Source organism: Carcharodon carcharias, chromosome 16, assembly GCF_017639515.1.
Source record: "Carcharodon carcharias isolate sCarCar2 chromosome 16, sCarCar2.pri, whole genome shotgun sequence".
NCBI classification, from domain to species: Eukaryota; Metazoa; Chordata; class Chondrichthyes; order Lamniformes; family Lamnidae; genus Carcharodon; species Carcharodon carcharias.
Window position 1 is genome coordinate 59,485,921 of NC_054482.1, and position 27,380 is coordinate 59,513,300.

General features: G+C 45.0%; 1 protein-coding gene across 2 annotated transcripts in view; it reads left to right on the plus strand.

Moving 5' to 3' along the window:
* Nucleotides 1–27,380, plus strand: part of lrrc7 (leucine rich repeat containing 7) — a 331,680-nt gene that overhangs the window by 171,224 nt on the left and 133,076 nt on the right. For both annotated transcript variants that reach the window (XM_041208419.1, XM_041208420.1), the window contains exons 11-12: nt 5,394–5,509; nt 14,580–14,649. In XM_041208419.1, the coding sequence (XP_041064353.1) occupies nt 5,394–5,509; nt 14,580–14,649 (186 nt within the window). The remainder of the gene's footprint in view (nt 1–5,393; nt 5,510–14,579; nt 14,650–27,380) is intronic.

Here is a 27,380-nt window from a genome sequence, read left to right on the forward strand (position 1 = left end):
CCCATTCTAGGGCTTGAGCACAAATTTCATGGCTGATGCTCCAGTACAGGCCTGAGGGAGTGCTGTCTTTCAGGTAAGATGTTAAAACAACATCCCAAAAGCCTGTTTGGATTGGATGTATAAGATCCCTTAAGACTATTTTAAAGAAGAGCAGGAGAGTTATCGCTAGTGTCATGGCCAATATTTATCCTTCAGTCAACATCACAAAAGAACATTAATGCTTTCCTGTTTGTTGGAGATTGCTGTGCGCAACTTGGCTGCCACGTTTCGAACATTACAACAATGATGACGCTTCAAAAGCATTTTATTGGCTGTAAAGCACTTTGGGGTGTCTTGTACATGAAAAGCACTATATAATTGCAAGTCTTTTTTTTACTTTTCTGTTGACTTTTCTCTAATCTGTATCCTCTATGTTCAACTTGAATGGTCCTATGTACTATGGGGGCAGGATATTGAGATCGGCGAGCGGTGGGGGGTGGGGGGGGTGGTGTGCAGGGCTGGCTCAATGACACGTAAAATGATGTCAGGTGGAACTCCCAATGTCACCCCGCGTCATTTCAATTTTCAGGTCAGCGGGAGCTCAGCAGAATCAGCTGTGCGCCCACTGATCTGTCAAGGGCCAATTAAGGCCATTTAAAAAGTAATTACAATAGTTAATGGACCTGCCTGTCCAACCTTAAGGTTGGCAGGCAGACCAGGAGCCCTGACTGGCTTCAGAAAAAGCATGAAACCTCATCCATGGGAGGGATGAGGTTTCATATAGGTTTTTAAAAACTTAATAAAAGTTTAATTAAAAGTGATGGACATGTCCCAACTCATGTGACAGTGTCACATGAGGGGACATGTCAGGGAAATTTTATTTCTCTACATTTCACATTTTTAAATTTGGTGCTGATCTCCCTGAGGCAGCACTTAGTCTCAGGGAGATGAGTGCACTCTTTTGCATGCATGCGCGCGAAAGAGCGCACTCCCGGCTTAGGGAATCACCCCCCACCCGCGCAGGGAGCACATAGCACTTCCTGGCGGACATCACGACGGGCGGGCCGTAATTGGCTCACCCACATAAAATAGCAATACGCCCCCAATCGGGGGCGCCGATTGGAGGCGCGCCGGCTCCTGAACTTCCCCCCCAACGGGGGGAAAATTCTTCCATAGATGTTAGGCCTTCACTAAGATATTTCTCATGAAATGTACACATTATCATATATTTTGCATATATATTAGCAAATCCTTAAAATTTGAGCAACCTAAATCCTCCCTAAAACACTGTAACATACAATAAACAAGAATTGGCTCTCCGAAATAATAATTATCCTTAAAGTCTAGCTCAGAAATCTGCTGATTTTTAAAATTCAAAAGAAACAAAATGTCTAAAAATAAAAATTCAGAAATGAATATTTAAGTTTGGTGGGACTTTAGATTTCTATATTAATAATAAAACAATCACAAGTATGCACACTTTGTTTTGTGTGCCTATATAATAATTACACCAGGTAGGCAATGCGAATCCAGGCTCCTGCTAGCTCCATTCTAAATGGGCTCCTCCGAAATCCACAGGAGTAGCCCGGGAAGACTTTTCACACCATTTCCCTTCTTCATTGTGGTGATGTCCATGGCCTTCATTTGTAATCCCTCCATGATAGCAAAGTCAGGGTTGGAAAGTGGCCATGCTGCTAATCATTGATGTGAACTTATTTCCAACCACCCCCATGGTGCTAGATATACCATAAAGGATAAGTTTCAGTCTGCTTGACATGAAAGTGAGGGGGAATTTTAACCTGGGGAGCATGTGGGGCAGAATTTTCAGGCTGGCGTGCAGGCATGCACCTGACCTACTCAAGCGTAAAATAGCGTGTGATAATGTCGGATGAGCTTCCCAATGTCATCCCATAGTCCCGCAACATTTTGGTCAGTGGGCGCATGCAGAAGTCAGAAGCACGCCCACTGACAATTAAGAGGAAAATTATTTAAAGTTGTAATTGTCCCTGATTTGTTGCGGTCTGCCCAGCCTCATGGCTGGCAGACAGGTGAATCAGCCAGACGGCCTTTGTATTTTTAATGAAACCTCACCCAAGGGTGGGATGAGGTTTCCGTTATTAAATTAAAAAAATAAAAATCTATGGACAGAATTTTTATAATGTACATGTTCAGGTGACTGTGATGCTTGGACATATTTGTTCTGATTTTAAAATCTTTATTTAATACTTTTGAAGTCTTCAGCTCCCTGAGGCAGCTCCCTGCCTTCAGGGAGCTTTCATTCAGCCCTCGCCCACACTTAGATCAGGGCCCACCCTCCTCCGGCCCCCAGCCTGGCAGCGTTGAGCATTTCAACGCACACTTCACGCTGGCTGGTCATTAATTTCCCGGCCAGTGTGAGATTGCAGTTGGGCGGTCGGCAGTCCATTCCCTGGCCACACCCAGACACAGCGATTGCATCCGCCCGCTGACTTGAAAATTCTGCCCATGGAGTTGAGGTTTAAACCCATCAAAAATGTGAGCACTTTGGAAACTGGCTCCAATGCACCAAATTTTGCACTTAATTCAAACATATTAATATGCAATCCCCTCTGGAGGGGTGGTTTTTCTATTAACATATGCTCATCACTTGATTGGAGAAATGGTTACCATGCTTTTAAATTTAACATCCCTGGGCTTCACGAAACTCGCAAGTGAAAGCAAGACAAAAGCACAATGGCAGTTGGAGGAGCTGAATCAATCTCAGAAATATGCAAATACATACTCAGTACTCACAGTTGCTTTCTTACCTACTTGGGGGAAAGGATTTGTTCTCAGTACTTTTGAGAAATTACTGTCTACTCTTTAGAAGTTTTCTGAATTAAGTCAAGATGGGTGGCAACTTGACTGTCTTAGCTCGGACTGCCGATGAGGAGCCAGCACCGCTGTTGGGAGTCCTGCAGCAGGACAACACAGAGTGGAGGAGCAGAGGGGTGTACCTCACAGGAGGCACTACCGCAACGCAGGGTGTATACGCTGAGACATGTCAGAACAGCAATACTTCCGGAAGCTCAAGTTGTCATGTCAGGTGGTGGTAGACACTTGGAGCCTCCTAAAGAATGCCTACTGACTGCTAGACCTAATGGCCATGTGTTACCAGTGGCTGTCAAAGTGACCACTATTCTCTGGATTCTTCCAGGGCTCTGGTGGTGCCATATTCAGGATCTCCCAGTTGGCAGATCACAAATGCATAAGGCAGGTTGCAATTATGCATACTTCACCTACAACGATTTCAGTCGGAATGAGCAAGTGCCCAGGTTTGCATCTCTGGTAAGCTTCCCACAGATGCAGCATGTCATTGACTGCACACACGTGGCAATCGGTGCACCCCCAGATCAACCAAGAGTATTCATGAACTATTGGGGCTTCCATTCCATCAATTGTGCAGTTGAATTGCAACCGCTAAAAGATATTTTTGCAGGTGTGCACAGGATTCCCAAGGAGCTCCCTTGATGCGTTCCCTGACTGCACTTTCAGACCTGCATCAGAAGTGTTGCTGCTAGGAGACACGGGACCTACCTGAAAAGTATGATTCTTTGAGTATGACTATGTTATGCTGTTGCTTGACTAGTCTGTGGGACAGCTTTTCCAATTTCAGCGCATGGTCCCAGATGTTGCATTATAGGGTTGATGGGCTGGATGTGCCTTTGTCCTTTCTGGTGTCTAGGCCAATGCCAGGTTGTTCTTCCACCCAGTTTTATTATTCTTAAAGATTCTTGTCACAGTTTAATACAAATGGGTGGCTTGCTGGCCCTTTTCAGAGGGCAGTTTGCAAAAAACACCTTAAAGGATATTAATGAACCAAATGAGTTTTTACAATAATACAATAGTTTCATGGAGAAGAATTTTCCCCCCGTCGGGGGGGAAATTCAGGAGTGGGGGCGTGCGGCCGCGCCTCTGATCGACGCCCCCAATTGGGGGTGTGTTGCCATTTTATGTGAGCAGGCCAGTTAAAGCCCACCCAGCGTGACGTCTGCCAGGGAGCACATAGCGCTCCCTGTGCAGGCAGGGGAGATTCCCTAAGCTGGGTGTGCGCTCTTTCGTGCATGTGCACAAAAGAGTGCACTCATCTCCCTGAGGCTAAGTGCTGCCTCAGGGAGATTGGCGTCAAATTTAAAAATGGTAAATGTAGAGAAATAAAATTTCCCTGACATGTCCCCTCGTATGACACTCACTTTTAATTAAACTTTTATTAAATTTTTAAAGGTCCACATGAAACCTCATCCTGCCCGTGAATGAGGTTTCATGCTTTTTCTGAAGCCCGAGAGGGCTCCCGGGCTGCCCGCCAACCTTAAGGTTGGATGGGCAGGTCCATTAACTAGGTCTATGGGTGCACAGCTGATTCAGCTGCGCCCCAGCTGACCTGAAAATTGAAATGACGGAGGGTGCCGTTGTGAGTTCCACCCGGCGTCATTCTGTGTTGTTTTACACCTTGGTGAGAGGGCCCCGCCCCCCCACTTGCCGACCTCAATACCCTGGCCATGGTCACCATCATTGCTAGATTTTTAATTCCAGATTTACTTAAGTAGCTGAACCTAAATGCCCCAGCTGCCAAATCATGTCCGTGATAATTAGTCCCAGTCACCATGGCAGGACTGAATATCTTGTCTGTGATAATTAGTCCCAGCCTTTGGATAACTAGTCCAGTGATTTAGCCACTTATACCGTAACCACTTTGAGTCTTTGCAGCTTCCCAAACTATAAGCTCCCAATTTCAATACTACTGCAAACCATTGCTAAATTGTGATCAGGAATTTCCTCACAGGAAGGAATTTAAAGAAAGCCCTAAAATACCAATGTCCCCAACAAAGTTCACCCTTTTAATTCCTGTAGATAATACCATCCTCAATCATATTTATTTGCTTTCTCTCATTTATAAACAAGCAAAGGAGAGAAAATAGCATCAAATTTTAGGTAGCTCATGAATGTAAACTCAAAGATATACAAAATAACAAGTGCACTGAGGGCCACAGGTTGTTCCTGAGGCATATTTTAAGCAAAGCTACGTGATTTTAATTATTTTGAAATTTTATGTCACACTTGAGTTCCTAAATGTCAATTAATGGTCTAGCATCATGAGCAACATGAGCTTCATAAATTGGAATGTTAGTACTGATTAATGAAGGGCAAACTTATTTGGATGATTATAATTGTGGAGATATCAGTGTGAATAATTATTATCAGATCATGGCCATAATTGTGATGCATTGTGATTTTAAAATTATGTAGTGGTCGTTTAAAAAAGAGATCATATTCTCATTGAAAAAAATAGTCTCAATTGCTGTTAAGCTGAAAAAAATGTGCATTTAGGAACATAATTCAGAGCAGATTTTGTAGGTATTATTATGAAATCTCTTGTGGATATCTTTTTAATGCAGATTGGAAGTTGTAAAAATGTGACTGTTATGTCTTTGCGATCAAACAAACTGGAGCGGTTGCCTGAAGAGATCGGACAGATGCAGAAACTGAAAGTGTTAAATTTAAGTGATAACAGGTAATACAAATTCTTGACTTTGTAGAATTTACTTAAGATGCACGTGTGTATTAGTACTGCAATATGTTGCATGCAATGCTGCAAAATCCTCAGATGAGAGCATACTTGCACAGCAACTTCCACTGTCCATTTCATTGGCACATCATATTACTATCTCAATTCAGTCATTGACAGAAGCTATAGAACAGGCTGCATGAAGCCGGTTTGTTCACCAAGGGCATGACATGTGATCCTGGGGTACTAGCTGTTGAAATTTAAATTTAAAATTAAAGCTAATAGAGGACATAGTGGCACAGTATGTGCTCCAATTTACAGAATAAACATTCATGTCTTCAGTTTCTTAAACTATGAATTTCATATCTCAATCGTGTTGGTTCAGTGATACAGGAAAGGCCAAGTTATTCAAATTATCATGAAACATCAGTCACCTAGTGGCTAGTATCCAGTTCTACAATGATAGCAAAGAAGATGAAGGATGTAGCCAGGGCAGTCAGTGCTACTTCTAGCATTTGGTGTACAGCAACTCAAAGCTGCATAAAGTTTAAAAGCTTTACCATGTCAGACAGGGTAAAATGAGCCATTTTAAGAGTATGCTCTACTAAACATGTCTGCCATTTACAACCATCTCTTTTGTGTTAAAGTATTTAAACAGCTTGATATCATGATGGTAAGGGGTATCTGCCAGAGTTAAAGCGCAAGCATGAGAAACACCAATCTCCAGCATAAAAGCAGGATTTCAGTGAATTCTTTAGAGCTGCTGAGCCAATTAATATTTGTTTCTAGCACGTAGCAACACTGTGGGTGAAATCGTCCCAGATTTGCACAAAGTGTGGTAGTGGGCGGGGAAAAGGACATTTTAGCGCCGGCCGCAATGGTAGCTTTTCATGCCGTATTGTCTTGTTCCCAGTGTGTCCCGCCTCATTAAAAATGTATTCACGGGAAACACGCTGGATCGCTGGTGGGCGGGCGGGCTTGGATATGCTCGCCCCGCCGTGACCTCAGACTTTCCTTGCTCCAGAGACCATATTTAAAGCACGCCAGAGTGCATGCCTACTTCATGTCTACAGAACAGGACTGCTCCAGGCAACAGATGACCCCAAAACTAAAAAAAGACAGCAGCCCCCGAATTTACTGACATTTCCCTGGGGTGCCTGCTAGGCACAGGGGAAGGCTGCTGCGATATCCTCTATCCCTGCTCCAGCCTCAGAAGGTCCACCAGAGTCAACAACCCGGCCTGGGAGGCGGTGGCAGTGGCTGTCAGCACCAACAGTGCACAGAGAAGGTCAGCCATCCAGTGCAGGGAGAGGATAAATGCTCTTATCCATTCCACCAGGGTAAGTCAGCCACCTCATCATTCTCAATTCACACACTGACAAACACATCCACAGGGATCTCACACCTCAACACCAATAACTCTCACACATACCCTCACGTCTCCATCAGGCTCATATCCTCTAAATGGCCTTATCCCATCCATGGCTCTGCTCACTACACAAATGTTCCACGCAATGCCATGCGTCCTGCTCACACTCTCTCATCTGGTTTCATGCGGGAGAAAATGGCTCACAACAGCAGGGAGAAGTCTCAGACTGGGGGTGAAGTGGTCCACATTAGGCTGCTCACTCACTTCGAGGAACGTGCAGAGGGAGCAGCTGGCCCATAGGAGGATAGCCAAAGCAAGCCGGGGCCCTCAATGCCTCGGCTCTCCAGAGGATGCACGCCGAAGTCAACAAGGCCAACCATTGCACAGGCTGTCTCCACCCCTGCTGCGGATGCCAGGGCAGAAGAAAAGGTAGGCCTAGAAAAGTTAAGAAATTCTGATCACAAGTTGTTGCATGGGTGAACACATTTTGTCACGTTGCAATCTGTAAATATATTCACTCTTACTGAATAATGTGTAATATTGTCTTTCAGCTTCATTGACAGGCTTCACGAGTCTTCCCCCTGCAACCCCGATTCCCCCAACTAGCAGTTCAGCTGCACGTAGCTGGACCATGAATGATTCTGGAGGGAGAAGTGTACGTGTGGCAGGGTCTTTCAGAGCCTTGTGCAAGCACTCTCCCATGCACGTGGCGCTTTCATCTATCACACATCTCAATGTCCTCATTTCAATGCTGCCTGCTGGGGTTCTCTTTCAGTTGTCCATCTGAGCTCAACTGCATCTCCACCCACCCTCTGATTGGCACAGGCAGGACCTGTACCAATCTAATACCACGTTCCGCTCACTTTCAATTTTGTCAGCGATGATCATAGTTAGATTTTTGCTCAATTCCCCTGCCCTGTCCCCTCCCCCAGTCACCCATGTCCTTTCCCCCATCACTGTTGTTCCCCGCTAGCATCACCTTCCACCTCTCCACTGCCACCTACTAACCTGATCCCTCTTCTTTCCAGGATGTCCAGGTGAACGTGCATGTTCCCTACCTTCCTGAGAGTCCCACCCCCATCCACATCGATCTCCCCGACCTCCTCCTTCACACCTCCAGGGTCCATGTCTGCCTCCAAGTCTCCATGAACCACCCATGCTGTCCCTTCTACCACTACTGACGCACCCTCACCCTTCCACACTTTCGGCTCCCACTGCCCCCCTCTCATACTCACGATTCCTTCCTACCATGACCACCCTCAGCTTGCTCCCCAGGAGGCAGTTGTTGGCTCCGCAGACCCCTCCCTTATATGTTCACCTGGACATTACCCCCACTTAGTCTCTTCTCTGCCCTTAATCCCTCCTCCACCCTTATTTCCTCTTCCCCCTGGGCACTCTTCTCTCCCTGGACTCCTTCCCCCCTCCGAGCTTCTTCCACTCTCCGAACTCCTTCCATTACGCCTTCCTCCCCCCAATTACATCTGCAGCCCCACTTGCCACGTTTTCCCCTGTTACATCTTCCTCCCTCACCGTGCCCCCCCCCCAACACCTTCATCATCTCCCTCCCAATCTCACCCCCCGACACCTTCCACCCACACCCCCCGCTTACCCCCCCGCCCAACCCCAACACACACACACCCCCCTCCTCCTAACCTCCTAACCTCACACGCCCTGGTACACCTTTCTCTCCCAGTCAAACCTAGACCTTCCTCTCCCAGCTCCCCCACCCCAGTACACCTTCCTCTCCCACTCACAGCTGAGCCTTCCTTTCACCCCCCCATCCTCGACAATCATCTGTAGCAGCCCATAGCCAAGACCACAATGTTCCAAAGCAGACCAGAGACATCAGTGGAGACCTCCCACCTTCCATCAGCTGCTTCATGGCAGACCCATATCCATGAGAATCCACCCAGCATGCGATGCACATGTTCTTCCAGGGTCTGGTAACTGTAGGGCTCCAGCATCTTCTGTTCCTCAGATGTCCGCGATCTGAGCAAGGCCCGAACGGTAAGTTCCGACTTCTGCATGTGACACTTATCTAGACGTCTTCTGGGCTGGCATGTTTTTCTGCCAGCAGAACAATAAATCTGAAATGGAGGAATGATTCTGGTATGGCCTTATTTTGCATCCAATTAGCAGGACGCAAAGCAGGTTCACACCAGCCTCCAGATTGACGTTCTGCCAAGGCGGACACCATTGGACGATCCTGCTGATTTCGCGCCGGCATGAAACCGATTTTTGGCCTTCTCACCATATTGTTCCCCCCTACCGTCTGTCATGATGCCCAACGCCAACGGGGCTGGAAAATTCCAGCCTGTATTTTTTTACACATGTGTGTAATTGCATTGAATGGGGTAATGATAGAAAATAGAATGTATCTTGTATCATCTTACAGCTGCCTCATTTAAATATACTGACCAATTTTAAGTCAGAGGCATTCGCAGTATGCCAAGGATTTCCTCTTGGAAAATTAGGTGGGAGTGAAAGTGAGTAGGAATCCATGTACCTGCCCAATATAATATTGCCCACAAATCAGCTGGTATTCTTTGGAAAGTTTTGTATATTGAATGTCTCTTGGTGACTGTTGTTAGCTTCATTTTACATGTTAGAAGTGCTGGTTAGACACAACCTAAAAGCAGAACTCCCCACTAATTGGCATGATAGTGATTCAATGCATTATAAATGGAGAATTCTACCAACAACCCACTTTCCCAATTCATGATGTGCAGTAGGGGGCTTCTTCATATAAAACCTAAACAATGTTCTTTGAATTTTAATTAATAGAAATCGGGAAAGGGTAGTCATTGATACTTCAGTGAATATGATGCCCGAGAAATCTCCACAGGAGTATGTTGCAGTGACAGCTGGTGCATTGTATGGTTTGGAACTGCTTATACTATGAGGGCAGTAAACTCACCACAAAACTAAAGATTATCCTTTGAGTTATGTTGGTTTTAATTGTTTCAAAAAATATTTTTTAAAATGCATGCATGGCATCATTAATTAGCATGTTTTGTAATTTCTCCTAGAGCTGGTTATGGGGTTATAAGTAAATACAAGCTTCAATGTAACTCAAAAAATAAGCACAAATTAAATTCCAAACTCTCATGCCAGTCAAAACATAAAAATGGAAGATATTCTCTGAGTTACCCTTGGTGTTAATTAGTGGGTTGAGAATATGTTCCTGCATTTTTAAGATTTGGGGACATTAACACGTTAAGGTTAATTAATGACTGCCATGTTCAACGTGGGAGATTTATGCAAATGAAAAATTTGGAGTTATAGAAATACTGAATATTGTATTTCCAGAGGCCTTTGTGTTTTTTTCAAGTGCTAAAACTCAATCCACATTCAATATTCATAGAATTATTGTTTCATTGGTTACAGCACCAAAGGAGGCTATTCGGCTCGTCATGTCTGTGCTGGCAGTCTGCAAGAGAAACTCAGCCACTCCCACCCCGCTGGCTTTCCCCATAGCCCTGCAATGTGTTTCTCTTTAGATAAATATCCAGTTCACTTTTGAAAGACACAATTGCATCTGCCTCCATCACACTCTCAGGCAGTGGATTCCAGATTCTAACCACTCACTATATAAAGAACCTTTTCCATATGTCACCTTGATTCTTTTGGCATTGACTTTAAATTGGTATCCTCTGGTTCTTGATGCTTCCGCAATTGAGAACAGTTTCTCCCTAGCTATTCTGTCCAGACCTCTCATGATTTGAAAACCTGTATCAAATCTCCTCTCAACCTTCTCGGCTTTAAGGAGAACAGCCCCAGCTTCTCCAACCTGAACACGTATCTGAAGTCCCTCATCCTAGGAGCCATTCTTGTAAATCCTTTCTCTCTAATGCCTTCACATCTTCCCTAAATGCCTTCACATCCCCCCTAAGGTGTGGTGCCCAGAGTTGGACACAATGCTCCAGATGAGACTGAATCAGAGTTTTTTTATAAGTGTTCACCATTATTTTCTTGCTTTTGAATTCAATGCCAATATTTATAAAACCCAGGATTCCATATGCCTCAAGAACCGCTTTCACAGTGGCCTTTCTATCTTCAACAATTTTGTCCATATATACAGCAGGTTTCTCTGTTCCTTCACCCCCTTTAGAATTATAACTTTTATTTTATACTGCCACCCCTCGTTCTTGTTACCAAAATCACTTATTGCACTTCTCTACATTAAATTTTATGTGCCACGTGCCTTCCCATCCCACCAGCCTCTCTATGTCCTCTTTACATCTATCACTAATCTTCTCACAGTCTAGAATGCTTCCAAATTTTGTGTCAAAATTTAAAATTTTGGCTAGGAATTTCTGGCCCCGCTGTGGTGGGACCCGCCACAGGGGATTCAGCGGCCCATTGACTTTCGGCTGGACCAGACAATCCCAGCGGAGGGCAGGGCTGGAAAACCCTGCTCTTGCCTTGTACAGTTATTAATGTGAATTTGTAAAAGCTTGGTTGGGCTGAACCAATTTAAAAAGTGATTAATTCCTTGGCTACAAAACATAAACATCATCCAGTTAGATTGAAATTCTGTGACCTCTGCAACCTGCTTAATGAATGCTGCTGATCAGAAACATGTTGTATTCATTAGTCACTTTGATTTGAGTTACCTAGTCATCTTTCCAAACCCAGCCATCATTGTACCAGGTTCAGGCTCCATGGATGCTGGCTGACTTTTTGAGCCTATGCATTGAGTATCAGCAAATCCTTCGACCATAGAAGCCGCAGCAATATTGGTGGGTGGAAATCCTGATGCATGATTAAAGCATAATTAAATCATATAGGGAGAGGTTCCCGACATCCTTGTGTACGATTTGATATCACTGGAGGCAGGCAGTTGCCTCCATTTAATCCTCTGTTGGACATCCAGCATTTGCTGTCTGACGGATGACTCCAGAGGTTCATCATGTGCCCAGGGCTCAGCATCTTCCTGGTCTCCCACATTCCACCCAGTGTCAGAATCCTGTGAAATCTTGGTCTCTGACAGCTGTCCCAGCAATTGTGCAGTGCTACACCCATTAGGTGCAACTGTGTCGCTGAACAAGCGCAACTTCACTGAACTGCTAGTATCTGAAATGCTGCAAGGTGCGGGGCAAGGATGGGATGGTGCATTCTCTGAGGTCCCCTGCTCCTCCTACAAGGTCAATGGCGGACTCGCAGGATCATAGGATAGTTAGGATGAGGAGTTACCTGACAGATTTAAAAGAGCGGTGAGGGCACAAGGAGGAGCCAAACTGAGTAACAGTTGCATCATCTCACAGACAGACATGACCCACATCACGAGTGCCGGGAATGTGGAGATCCCAGACCGCACACCTTAACCAAACATCCCTTCCCCCGTGCCCACTAAATTCCCTTGACCCTATTGCAGGAAATGGGTCTGCTTCACTCTCTCTCCAGCCTCATCAAAATACCTCACTCTTCTCCTCTGCCCAATTGACCTGAACCCCTGCTTGCTGGCCAGCTCAAGTATTTCCTACTCTATAGGGGTCAGCACTGATAGATTGTGCAATCTGCCACCTGTAAGTGAGCATTCACGGGCATTTCATTCTCCTGTAAAGACAAATGTACATTAAGGAGTCCAAAATCTGAATGAATCATCTCCATCATCCCTGGTCCTCCTCCACTGCAAACTGCTGCATTGTCCCCTTCTAGTTGTCTCTCCCAGCCAACACGCACCTATCCCCAATGGCCTTGCTGAGTGCCGAGACTGCTGTTGGCACTACGGCCATTTCCGTTACATGCTTAAACATACTTAGCAAACACTTCTCAGCCGCACCAAATGCATTGCCTCCCATAGATATATTCTTGCATTGCCAAGTGGCGTCCTCACTCACCCTTGCGGAGCATAGAGGGTCATTCACCCTCTTCTGATACTGCAGTCAGGTCCTGTGCATGATCTCTGCCTGCCGATCACATCCTCCATCCAGGCTTTCTTCGTCATCTGGGGAGGTCTCCTCTTGCTATCTCGTGGGAGGAGGACCTCCTGCCACTCCTAACAGCTGGAGGAGAGTACGAAGGGATTATTTTGTGAACCATGGGGCCAAGTATGTACGCTCTTCTAGCATCACTGTAGGGTGGCGTCTGTTAATAAAGACTTTTCAGCCTCTCCCCTCTGAACAAAGTCCCTCAGCATCAATGGGGCTGACAGAACAGAAAATTCATCCTCAATAAAGAACTCTCTTCAGATTTTCAGTTTTCAGGCACCCCAGGTCACATCCTCCTCCAATTCCCCCACACCTCCCCCCTCCAAATGCTCTCTGCATAATTAGACACTGCCAACATCCCTTTAAAACCCCATCCTTGAGCCTGCCGCTGTTCTGCCTCCAAGCCAGCTCTAGGCCTCTCCTTGAATGTGATTTCTGCTGGCCGACCCCTCCGTGATTAAAGTCCAGAGTTGGGACTGGGTGGGAGCAGATGTTACACCCACTTCTACTCACAGGACCCACATGACAAGGACAAAATTGTATCCAATGTTACAGAAATACCTGTATGCTTTTTATGTTAGTTGGAAAAGTCATTAGCCTGATTAAGTTCACTGCATTACCATAGAGAGTAATACGTAGGTGAAATAAAGTAAGGAAGTTAGGTGCAATTTTCAAAATGTTTATTTATTTCACAACAGGCAGAATCATTAATTTTAATATTAAAACATAGTGATAATCAACATCTCTAAAGTAAATTCCAGTTTTATTTTGTTTGTTTCCTTGGGATGTATGATCCTCTTTTGCAATGCACTTATAGTTACCAGTCTCCTCCACCTTTTCATCTGGGAGGGATTGCAGAAAAGCTGACTACTTCTCCATAACCACTACTGTTTTAAATCATGACACGGGCAACAAGATCTGGATTTCTCTTTGAGACAGATGGCCTATCAGTTGCACCACTGGAGGGGAGCCTCTTAAGTGGATGAAGTGAGAAGCGCACAAAACACCTTAAAGATTAGGTTAGTCACCATCACAGCTTAAACTCATAATCAGAGCAGGTTACCCAGCAGTGATAATACCAGAGTGTTAAACTCTCGAATGGGGAACCTGCATTCAAATCTTGGTTTCTACTGAGAAAGATAAACAGATTTTCAGCTGTCTGAGTTTGGTGCAAGAGAGGAAAAATGTTGGAGAAGTCCTTTACTGCATTAGTCATACATGCCATTTTACAAGTTGAACAAAGTTGGAGATGCCTATAAATTAAGCCATTCTCTCTCCTCCTTGACTGCAGAGAATAGCTTGGATATAGGCACCTATCTATGAATATTGGAGAAAATAGGGTATAATTAGGTACGGGGAGCTTAGCCATACTGGTGAGATATATGACTGTCTAATCATTATCTCAACTTGATTTATATGTATTTTTCCTTTAAGAATATCAGCCTGAAAACTAAATTCCTTTAAAAATATGAAAAACTCTTGTTTTCTTTTGCAGTGAAAGTGCTAGTTATTTAATACTTTGTAAAACAATTTTTTTTAATCTATATATTTCAGTATTAATATTTGAAATGACTTTTTTTAAAAAAGCTAAAATTTGCATAGGCAAAACTAAGGGAATGTCGTTTGTTTGGCAGACAGACATTAAGTGGTTTGACTTCAATGATTTGTAAGCCACCAAACGCTTGAAACAAGTAAAAGCAAAATGAAAAACTAAATGAAAAACAATGTGAATTGACTGCAACAAACTCTGATCTATAAAATGTTTGCTTTTTAGGTTGAAGAATTTGCCATTCAGCTTCACTAAGCTTAAAGAGCTGGCAGCACTATGGCTATCTGATAACCAGGTAATGAACCCAGAGCAATGTGGAAGAATTAAGACAAAGATGGTTTCTTAAAGTAAATTAACTATGTTTAGGATCCGACTGTAGGAAAATCTCTACTTAATCTCCTCTACTTAGTTCAACTGCAGTTATAAACCTAAGTTTGTTATTATCTAGAGCTGATAAAAGTAGCAACCCATGTTCAGTAGCTTATTTTTAATTGAAAAATTGTATTAGCACTTTAAGAGGAGAAGTAAGACCTGTCCAGACTATGGACATAGGTTACATAGATGGGAGGAAAATAAAGGGCATAGGAGGGGATTGAATGGAGGGAGAATGGCAAAGGAAACAGAGGGTGGAAGAGAATTGAGGGGAGGAAGAGAAAATTAAGGAACAGAAACAGCAAAGGATACAAGCATAGGCAAGAAAGGAGGAGCAAGAGACGGGAGTGGGAGAGAATGCAATGGGGATGGGTAGGAAGTCCAAATGAAAGGGGAGGAAAAACTGCACAAAGGAGAGGAGCAGAATGCACAAAATGGAAATAGATGTGAAAGGGAGAAGAAAAATGAAGAAGGGAATGGAAACAGTGAAAGAGGGACAAGTGGATAACTTTGGAAAGGATAGGGAAGTGGAAGCGAATGAGAGAAAGAAGGGGATATTGGAAATGAAAGGGGATCTAAAAGGGTGAAGTTGAGGATAGGGGGAAATGAATAGGAGAAGAACAAGTCTGACTTTGTCATGAGGTGGAATGAGTACCAGCATTAACTGAGAAGGAGTGAGGAGAGTGTCATGACAAAGTTTTTTTTTATTCATTGGATTTGGGCATCACTAGCATTTATTATCCATCCCTAATTGCCCTTGTTCAGAGTCACATGTTGATTATCACATTGTAGGCCAGACCAGGTAAGGACAGCAGATTTCCTTCCCTAAAGGGCATTAGTGAACCAAATTGGTTTTTACAACAACTGATAATGACTTAATTGTCATCATTAAACTTTTAATTTCAGATTTTTTTACTGAATTCAAATTCCACTGTCTGCCATGGCAGGACTTGAACCCAAACTCCCAGAGCATTACCTTGGTTCTTTGGATTACAAGTCCAGTGACAATACCACTATGCCATCACTTCCCCAAAGCAAGGAGAATGGGGTGTCAAAGAGTGCTCTGATGAATTCTAGGGCATCAAAGAGTGACTGCTTGAATGGGGAAAGTGGAAGAGAGTACCAACTTAATAATTGTGGAGGGGAGAAGAATGCTAGGTTGAATTGACAAGACAGTATGTGCTGAGAGGGATGGAGAAAAATGTACCCTGAAGGGACAGGAATTTTATGGAGTGTAATATCCCTGTGATCCGGGTCTAGACAAGATGGAAAATCATTGTGAGCTGGAGCAGAGGGCATTGATTGTGAGTGAGTGACTAATAACTTTTGGATGAGTGTTGTGTTGAGACTTCTTTTAAATTAAAAATCAAATTAACTATGAAGTATCAAAGTGACTAAGATTAACCAGAATATATCACTTTTAATGTAAAAACCCTTTTTTTCTTGGGGACTACCTGCAAATTTTGGGTCTTTAAAATTTGATTCTTCCCTGAGGATTAGTCACATTTGTTATAAAACTCTGCACAATTTGCTTTTTTATACAGGGTGTACAAAGGCAACTGAACCATTAATACCTGATTTTCGCCACTGCCAAAAGTTAAAATCAGTCAATTTTTTTAAATGAAATATATGAAAAAGATAAAGGTAGAGGACAGGCCCATTGAGCCTGTCCTATACAGCATGGTGTAATTTCAACACTCCATTATTGCAATTCCCCCCCTCACCTATATCTGCCCCACTCATCACAAAGCTATTGCTGTGAGGGGATCTCAAAGGGGATCTCAAACTGTGATTGGGCCCTCATTTACCTAAGTAAGGAATCTTACAACCATTTTAGAAAGGCAGTAAGAATGCTTGAAAAGTGGCCTGATCTAATTTTTGGGTCTGATCTTTTCATGCATCCTTGGGGCATAGGACTCATTTGACCTCATAAAACAGGCTCATCTTTGACTAACTTCTACTCCATAATAGTGTTTATTGTTTCCTGGCAGTAAATCTAATAACCTATTTGCTTTTCAATTGTCTCTTGCAACTAGTCAATGACTTCAATACTAAAGGTTCTTCTCCTACTCTGTCTTGAGCTTGCAACTTGTAAGATGTACACATGTTTGGAATTGCATTATGCAATTAATCTATTCATATTAAAAAGCAAGGTATGGCCCCGGCCTACTGTGACATCCAGATCTCCCTTCAGTCTATTTCTTCATCTAAAGACTGTATATCCGCGTATATCTTTGTATTCACTGTGCACTTGCGGACAATTCCCACTACACATTCATCAGATAGTTGATAAATATGATGAAGAACAATAGCTCTAACACCAATCCTTGTGGCATTCCACTGGTGACCCATTTCCTCACGGAACTGCTGCTTTCTGTTTACATAAAGAAGCAAAATCCTGCAGTTGCTGGAAATCCTAAATTAAAACAAAAAATGCTGAAAATATTCAGCAGATTGGGCAGCATCTCTGGAAAGAGGAACAGAGTTAATGGCTGGGATTTTTGGTGGGGCCGGAAATTCCCATCCAAAGTCAATGGACGTTTGGCTGCCCCTCCAACTTTTCTGACCCTCCCACAATGGGCGCTGGGAAATCCTGGCTAATGTTTCATGTCAATGACCTCTCATCAGAACTGGAAAACATTAGAGATTTAACAGGTTTTAAGCAAGTACTATACAGAGGCAAGAAAGGGAGTGGGAGGAAAAGAACAAAATGGAAGGTCTGTTATAAAAGGAGGAAGGCAGGAAAAATTAAATGATAAAGGGGATAATGGTTCCAAAGGAGATGGAACAGGCAAGAAAGCAAAATGATGGTTCTAGAAGAGTTGCAAATGGGAATAGCAGAATCATTACCAGCAACTGCCATCTGACAAAATAGGGGGCACAGGCTACAGTGTGAGATTTTTGAAATCACTGTTGAGTCCAGAGACTGTAAAGTGCTTAATTGAAAGATGAGGTTCTGTACCTCAAGCTCATTTGGAGCTTCATTGGAACAGTGTAGAAGGCCAAGGTCAAAATGGGAAAGGAGTGGAGAATTAAAAAGACAGGCATAAGAAGCTGAGGTTTTCACTTATGAACTGATTGAGGTGTTTTACAAAGCAGCCTGTGTTTGGCCTCCTCAACGTAGAGGAGAATGCATCATGAGCAGTGCATACTGATTATTAAATTGAAAGAAGTTCAAATAAATTGCTTTTTTACATCAAAGAGTGCTTGGGTCATTGAATGGTTAGAAGGGACGAGGTAGAAGGGCAGGTGTTACTTCCAATAACCTTGAATGGGAAGGTAGGAAGGAGAGGAGATGTTGGGGGTGAGTGAGGAGTGGATGTTGTGGAAAGAATGCCCTTCAGAATGCTGGGAGTAGAGTTTGAAATGTGTAAGAGAGATTACAGAAAAAACAAAGTGGTTAGGTAATGCTTATTAGGAATAACATGGAAATGAATTTGAGTAAGTCACACTGAGGTTAGTGCAATGAATATTTTTTGGGTGTAGTAAGTCAACAGTGATGTTTTGCAATTTTTTCACATTATTCAGTAATGAGTCACCCATAGTGGAAGCTCTGGTGACACTTTTCTCTTTTTAAAAAATAAGCTGTGGCCAGTTTGAATGATTGTGCAGATTGATGTGTGGACTAGAAGGGAAAGAAGAAATTCAGTTTTAAATTACTTGCTAAAAAAACTGTGTTGTGTGCAAATTTTATCGTTAGTGGCATAATAAAAATTTAAATTATCCATATTTATTCACCTTATATACTTAGAACCATATTTGCAATCCTATACTTCCTTCCGAAGAATCATTTGCTGTTAGTAATGGTATTTAAGAAGTAGTCATGCCCTTGCTACAAAGGGTGGTTTAACCTGAGAATATTTATTTAATCGTTTTCTCCCCAAAATGACTGTCCCCTCTCAATTTCTTCCTTCCCTTCTAGTCCACACATCAATCTGCACAATCAGTCATTATTTTAATGCTAAAATTTCTATATGTCTTTGCTTTATTATTAGAAGAATAGTCTTTGATGTCTGTGTAATAGGGCTTACCACCAGTTTTCACTTGTAGGCCAGGGATTTAATTAATACGAAATCTGAGATCAGGTGGTTCAACATGATTAATATAACACAATGCATTTTTAGTTTAAGAATGACAAAATAAAATAAATTACTTATTTAGTTAAACCTCAGATTTTAATTTATGGTTTTAAAATTATTGTCTTGCAATGTGATAAATAACTAGAGACATGGTAGTATGTGCTAGTTGAATAAAATGGGTTTCAAAGCAATGTTTACTGAACAGTCACTTCATATCTTCAGGCCACCTCAAAGTGTTTAGAGCCCATCAATTATTCTTGAAGTGTTGTTTGTCAATGTTTGTAGCCAAATGCAGCAGGTCCCACAAACAGCAATGTTTTTAATTGTAGACAGAATAGTAAGTGTTGACTTGGACACCAAGGGAGTGCCTCTGCTTTTCTTCAAATAGTATCATGAGATCATTTATATCCATCTGGAAAGGCAAGTGTGGCTTCAGCTTAACATCTTTTTCCAAGAGACAGCACTTTTGACACTGTAGTACTCACCAGTTTTTGCACTGAAATGATAGTCTAGATTATATGCTCAAATACTTGTCATGGGATGTGATCCCACAATCTTCTGGTTCAGAGGTGAGAAAGGCAACACGGAACCAGGCAGAGAAATAGAATAAAAATAATGGGCTGGATCTTCCCCTCAGCATTGGAAACTGCAAGTTGTGCCATTATCCAACTTGGTGAACCTGACCCCATCACGTCATCTCACTTGCACAGTATTTTTGCCTCCATGAGACATGGGCGGGCAAAGTTCGGATCTGTTATATCCCAATGCAGGCCCAAGGCAGTGACAGGTGTGCAGGTGATGAGGTGCGCTAGTTATAAGCCTGGTCTTGGTTCACTGGGACATTGTCCCAATTCTGTACATAGCCGTTAGGCCCCTTAGTCCTCACCTGCCACCCACCTACCTACCATGCCCTTTCATACCCACTATGTCTCTTCCATGCCCCTTCGTATTCCCTATTGCCTTCCATGTCCCCTCATATCTCTCGTTTCCCTTCCATTACCTCCATTCATTCTCCATACCCACTGTCTCAGTACCCATTATGGCCAGACATCTGTTTTTTTTTCCCAGATAGCCTGATTTTGAATCCTTAACTGAACTCCAAGGCTGATTAATGGACTCAACCCTTTATGCAGTGTTGACACAGTTTGAAGGGGAGAGCTAGCTTTGTTTGAATAGTACATTTATGAGGTTATAATAAGTTGTTATTTCTTTTATGTTATTTTTCAATGCCTGTGTGTTTATTTGGACAAAATTAAGAGGTGTTAAGAGGAGTAACGCTTTATTCAATGATACTATAAATAGCTCCATAAATAGTTGAATGAAACTTGTATGAGCTTATTTTGATTCTGTATGTGTTCGATACTAAAAGAGTGGATATGGAAGATGCATGAAGGCATGGAAGGGCATGGGGGTAATTGGAAGGGGTATGGAAAGTGTATGGGGAGTAGAGGCAGCATGGAATATAGAGAGGATATGAGGATTCCTGGGGAAATGAGGGACATGGGGGATGTGAAGAGACACTGGCATTAAATTTACCTGCCAAAAGGTTCCAGACTCCTCAGCATGGCTCTTTCCGTAATTTGCTGATGACTGAGAGTAGACTGATGGGGCAGTAATTGGCTGGGTTAGATTTGTCCTGCTATTTGTGGACATGACATAGCTGGGCAAATTTCCACATTGTCGAGTAAATGCCAGTGTTGTAGCTGTACCTGAACAGCTTGGCTATGGGCTCAGCTAGTTCTAGAGCACAAGTCTTCAATACTATTGCCAGAATGTGGTCAGGGCCTATAGTCTTTGCAGTATCCAATGTATTCAACTGTTTCATATCACATGAATTAAACCAAATTGGCCGAAGACTGGCATCTTTGCTGTTGGGGACCACAGGAGGAGGCCAAGATGGATCATCCACTCACCATTTCTGTCTGAAAATGGTTGTAATTCCTTCAGCCTTGACTTTTGTACAGATGTGCTGGGCCTCCCATCATTGAGTATGGGGATATTTGTGGAGCTTTCTGCTCCAGTTAGTTGTTTAGGTGTGCACAACGATTAATGAATGGATGAGGCAGGATTGCAGAGCTTAGATCTGAACTGTTGCTTAGATCTATCTATTGCATGCTGCTTCTGCTGTTTGACATGCAAGTAACCCTGTGTTGTCAGGTTGACACCTCATTTTTAGTTACGCCTGGTGCTGTTCCTGGCATGCTCTCCTGCACTCTTCATTGAACCAGGGTTGATCCCCTGGCTTGATGATAATGATAGAGTGGGGGAATATGCCGGGCCATGAGGTTACAGGTTGTGATTGAATACAATTCTGCTGCTACTGATGTCCCATAGTGCCTCGTGGATGCCAAGTTCTGAGCTGCTAGATCTGTTTGAAATCTATTCCATTTAGCATGGTGGTAGTTCCATATTACATGATGGAGGGTATCCTCATTGCGAAGATGGGACTTCATCTCTACAAGGACTGTGCGGTGGCCACTTCTACCAATACTGTCTTGGACTGATGCAGCTATAACAGGTAGATTGGTGAGGATGAGGTCAAGTATGTTTTTCCCTCTTGTTGGTTCCCTTACCACTTGCCGCAGACCTAGTCTAGCAGTTATGTCCTTTAGGACTTGGCCAGCTTGGTCAGTAGTGATGCTACCAAGCTACCCTTGGGGATGGGCATATAAATCCCCCATCCAGAGTACATTCTGTTCCCTTTCCACCCTCAGTGCTTCCTTCAAATGCTGTTCAACATGGAGGAGCACCGATGCATCAGCTGAGGGGGGTGTGGTATGTGGTAATCAGCAGCAGGTTTCCTTGCCCATGACTGACTTGATGCCATGAGACTTCATGAGCTCAGAAGTCAATGTTGAGAACTCCCAAGGCAACACCCTCCCGACTGTACACCATAGTGCGCTGGCACCTCTCATGGATCTGTCCACCGTTGGGACAAGCCAATACCCAGGGATGGTGCTAGTGGTGTTTGGGACGTTGACTGTAATGTATGATTGGATGAGTATGACTATGTCAGGCTGTTGCTTAATTAGTCTGTGGGACAGCTCTCCCAAATTTGGCACAAGCTCCCTGATGTTATTAAGGAGAACTTTTCAGGGTCGACAGGGATGGGTCTGCTATTGTTGTTTCTGGTGCCTAAGTCAATGATGGAATTTTCCAGCCCCATAAGCATTAAGCTTCATGGCGGTCTGCGGGGTACAAAATGGTGAAAAGGCCAAAAATCGATTTCATACCAGTGTCAAAGCACAGTGGGATGTTCGATGGTGTCCACCATGGCAGAATGCCAACCCACAGGAGGCCGGTGTGAACCTGCTTTGCATCCCGCTAATGAGATGCAAAGTAAGGTCCGATCGGAATCACCCCCCGACATCAGATTTACCATTATGCCAGCAGGACAACACGCCAGCCCAGAACACATCTGAATATGTGTGAAGTGCAGAAGTCAGGACTTACCATTAGGGCCTTGCTCAGATGGTGGACATCCAAGGAGCAGACCTAGCACAAAGGAAGATGGCTCTGCTTGTTGGAGGTCAGTCATCTCAGTCCCAGGACTTCACTGCAGGGGTTCCTCAGGGTAGTGTCCTCAGCCCAACCATCTTCAGCTGCTTCATCAATGACCTTCCTTCCATCATAAGGTCAGAAGTGGGGATGTTCACTGACGATTGCTCAATTTTCAACACCATTCATGACTCCTCGGATACTGAAGCAGTCCATGCCCAAATGCAGCAAGACCTAGACAATATCCAGGCTTGGTCTGGCAAGTGGCAAGTAATATTCGTGCCACACAAGTGTCAGGCAATAACCATCTCCAGCCATCGCCCCTTGATGTTCAATTGCATTACCACCACTGAACCCCCTCACTATCAACATCCTGGGAGTTACCATTGACGAGAAACTGAACTGGACTAGCCATACAAATACTGTGGCTACAAGAGCAGGTCAGAGGCTAGGAATCCTGCGATGAGTAACTCACCTCCCGACTCCCCAAAGCCTGTCCATCATCTACAAGGCACAGGTCAGGAATATGATAGAATATTCTCCACTTGCCTGGACGAGTGCAGCTCCCACAACACTCAAGAAGCTTGACACTTTCCAGGACAAAGCTGCCCGTTCGACTGGCACCAAATCCACAAATATTCACTCTGTTCACCACCGACACACTTTAGCAGCATGTGTGTACCATCTACAAGATGCACTGCAGGAATTCACCAAGGCTCCTTCAACAGCACCTTCCAAACCCATGACCACTACCATCTAGGAGGACAAAGGCAGCAGATAGTTGGGAACACCACTGCCTGGAAGTTTCCGTCTAAGTCAGTCACCATTCCTTCACTGTCGCTGGGTCAAAATCCTGGAGCACCATTCCTAACAGCACTGTGGGTGTACTTACACCACTTGGACTGCAGTGGTTCAAGAAGGCAGCACACCATCACCTTCTCAAGGGCAACTAGGGATGGGCACTAAATGCTGGCCCAGCCAGCAAAGCCCACATCCCATGAATGAATATTAAAAAAAAGATGCTGGAGCCCTACAGCTATCGGACCCTGGAGCAACATCGCATGCCAGGTGGATTCTCATGAACATTGGTCCACCACGAAGCAGCTCACGGGAGATGGGAGGTCTTCGTTGATGTCACAGGTTTGCTTCAGAACATCACGGTCTTGGCCATGGGCCGCTACCGATGATTGGCAAAGGGTGGAAGAGGAAGATCCAGCTGTGAGTGGGAGAGGAAGGTGTACTGCAGGGGGTGTGGTGGACGCTGGAAGTGGAGGGATCAACGGTGTCAGGGCGGGTGGGTGGTGAGGTTGGGGGGGTGACAAAGGTGTCAGAAGGGTGAGGTTGGGAGGGGGGGAGGAAGGAATACGGAGGAAGATGTAACAGGGGAGAATGCCACAAGTGGGGAGGTAGGTGTAAGGGGTGAGGAAGGTATAAAGGAAGGAGTCCAGGGAGAGGAAGGAATTCGGTGTGGGGGGGTAGGAGTAAGAGTGGAGGAGGGAGTAGAGGAAGGGGGGGTGGATGTCCAGGTGAACGTGCAGTGGGAGGGGTCTGTAGAGTCAATGACTGCCTCCTGGGGAGGGAACTGAGGGTGGACATGGTAGGATGGAATGATGAGTATAAGAAGGGACAGAATGAGCCTGAAGGGTGGTTGGTGGGGACTCAGAGGCAGACAAGGACCCTGGGGGTGGAAGGAAGAGGTTGGGGTGGTCAATGTGGAAGGGGGTGGGATTCTCAGCGAAGTAGAGAATTTGCCCATTCACCTGGACATCTTGCAAAGAAAAGGGTTCAGGTTGGTAGGTGACAGTAGGGAGGTGGAAGGTGGTGTTGGGGGGTCAACAGTGATGGGAACAAGGACATGGGTCACTGAGGGAGGGGAAAGGATGGGGGAGCTGAGCAGAAAAGTAACGAAAGCGAGCAGAGCCTCGTGTTCGAAGGCATAGGTGCTGCAAGGGAGTGTGAACATTGGGTGGGCGGAGATGCAGGTCAGCTCAGATGGTCAACTAAAAGAGAAGCCCAGTAGGCAGCATTGAAAATGCTTGGGACATTGAAATGAGTGTGATAGAGGAAAGATCAGCATGCCTGGGAGAATTCTTGCGCAAGGCTCCGAAGCAGAGGGTGATGGGTGAGGGATGTTTTTGTGACTGGATGCCTGTTTCCAGTGGGGTTCCACAGAGATTGCTGTTGGGTCTCTTGCTGTTTGTGGCATATATAAACAATTTAGACTTGAATGTAGGAGGGTTGATCAGTAAGTTCACGGATGACACAAAAATTGGTGGGGTGGTAAATAGTGAGGAATATAACCTTAGATTCCAGGAGGATATAGATGGGCTGGTCAGTGGCAAATGGAATTTAATCCGGAGAAGTGTGAGGTGATGTACTTGGGCAGGACAAACAAGGCATGGGAATACACGATGAATGGTAGGTCCCTGGGAAGCAACAAGGATCAGAAGGACCTTGGTGTGCATGTCCATCAGTCCCTTAAGATAGTGGGACAGGTAGATAAGGTGGTTAAGAAGGCATATGGGATACTTGCCTTTATTAGTTGAGGCATAGAATATAAGAGCAGGGATGTTATGCTGGAACTGTATAAAACGCTGGTTAAGCCACAGCTAGAGTACTGCATGCAATTCTGGAATCCGCATTATAGGAAGGATGTGATTGCACTAGACAGAGTGGAGAGGAGATTTACCTGGGCTAGAGAGTTTTAGTAATGAGGAGAGATTAGATAGACTGGGGTTATTTTCCCTGGAGCAGAGGAGATTGGGAGGGGACATGATTGAGGTGTATAAAATTATGAGGGGCATAGATAGGATAGACAGGAAGGAACTTTTCCCCTTGGTGGAGGGATCAATGACCAGGGGGCATAGATTTAAGGTAAGGGGCAGGAGTTTTAGAGAGGATGTGTGGAAGAATTTTTTCACCCAGAGAGTGGTGGGAATCTGGAACTCACTGCCTGAAAGGGTGGTAGAGGCAGATACCCTCATAACATTTAAGAAGCATTTGGATGTGCACCTGCGATGCCATGGCATACAAGGCTTTGGGCCTAGGGCTGGAAAATGGGATTAGAGTAGTTAGGTACTTGTCTGACTGGTGCAGACTTGATGGGCCGAAGGGCCTTTTTCTGTGCTGTAGACCTCTATGAATCTATGGCTATGACTCTATGAAAAGCCCTGCCACACACACACTTCTCCCTCCAGAATCACTTGTAGGCCAACTACATGCAGCTGAACTGCTAATGGAGAGGGATACAGGGGAAGGACTCACAAAGCCTTTAAGTGAAGTTGATAAACACCATGACACATTCAGTGAAAGTGAATCTATTTTCAGATCATAAAGTGATCACCTGTGCAACCACTTGTGATCACAAAATCTTAACTTTTCGAGGCCTACCACTTCTTCTAGGTGCTGTCCTGGCATCCGCAGGAGGGTTGGAGGCAGCCTGCGCAATGGTTGGCTGTGCTGCCTCTAATGACTTTGGCATGTGTCACCTGGAGAGCTGAGGCTTTGAAGGCCCCAGCTTGCTTTGGCTAACCTCCTATGAGCCAGCTGCTCCCTCTGCGGTAACCGAGGACGAGGTTGAATGGGTCACAGGAATAGGGGACTTGGAGGGAGAGGACAACCTCTGAGATTCCTGAGTGGATGACCCAGGGCTGTCCAACTGCTGATGTTCCTCCCTTCGGGTGCCCGAGGGCCCCAGACTGACTCCTTGAGGGGAAGGAGCACCTGAAGGGAGGTCGAGATGCTCCGATTCACTTTTGCGTTGCCACTGCAGGGAGTCACCCATGGTTACCATGATGGAGTGCAGGTCTGCGTGCATCTCCACATTGTGGTGGAATAAGGTCTCCATGGCATCCACCGCCTTCCCCATGGAGATCTCCATGCGCGCACAAGTGGGCACCACTTTATCAGAGAGCAGGCAGACGCACTCCTCCAACTCATGTGGCACTTTGTTGAGGGCTTCCAACAGCTCTGTGTGATGTTTCCCCGCCTTCTGCTGACTCTCCAGAATGAGTTAGAAGGCCAAATCCAGAGGCTCGTCATCTGACTAGTACCTCACAGATGCCTCTTCCCCGTCAGTCCTCTAAGTCGGGGAGCTTGGCTGGACCTGCCTCCTCCTGCTGCAGACACATATCTGTGCGGCGACCACCAGATTGTGAACCTGAGCCTGCTCTACTTCTCACTGAGGTGTGTGCCTTTGCGCTGGTGGAGGGTGTGGGTCAGCACTATGACGGACTTCCAGGCTGCTTAATTCCAGGTCTTCAATGGAGGAGGTGTACTCTTGGCTGGAGGTGAGGACCTGGATGGAGCTGAGGGACTGGCTGGCTGAGGGCATCAGTCTCTTGGCAGGGCTCCCTGTGAACCAAAGCAGAGATAATTAGTGCATGGCAGCACAGTAAAAAGCAGGACAGAGAGCACTCACAGTTACGTTGAAAGAGGGATGATGTGGTGCAGGATCCTTGCATTCATCGCCGGCCTCACCGTCACTGCAGACACGGACCACATTCTCACCAGTCAGCGCAATGGCATGCTCCTCAAAGTGAGTGAGGGGTCTAATGTGGGCCATCCACCCCTCTCCCTGCTATTGTGAGCAGGCTTCTCCTGCATGAAAGCAGATGGAGAGGGTGTGACCAGGACTCATGGCACTCCATGGAATGTTTGTGTAGCAAGCAGAACCATGGACAGATTAACAATGTGATCTCCAGAGGATGTGAGCCTGATGGAGATGTGAGGGTGTGTGTGAGAGTTAGTGGTGTTGTCCCTTGAGGTGTGAGATCCCTGTGGACGTGTGATGTGTTTGTGAGTGTGTAGTTGAGAATGATGAGGTGGTTGACTTACCCTGGCGGAACGGATGAGAGCATTCATCCACTTCCTGCACTGGATGGCTGACCTCTTCTGTGCTCCGGTGGCGCTGACTGCCGCTGCCACTGCCTCCTAAGCCGGATTGGTGACTCTGGTTGTCCTCCTGCGGCCAGAGCAGGGTAGAGGACATCGCGGCAGCCTTCAGCTGTGTCCAACAGCCACCTCAGAGAGGCATCACTAAATTTGAGGGCTGCCGTCTTCTTTGCTTTTGGGGCCT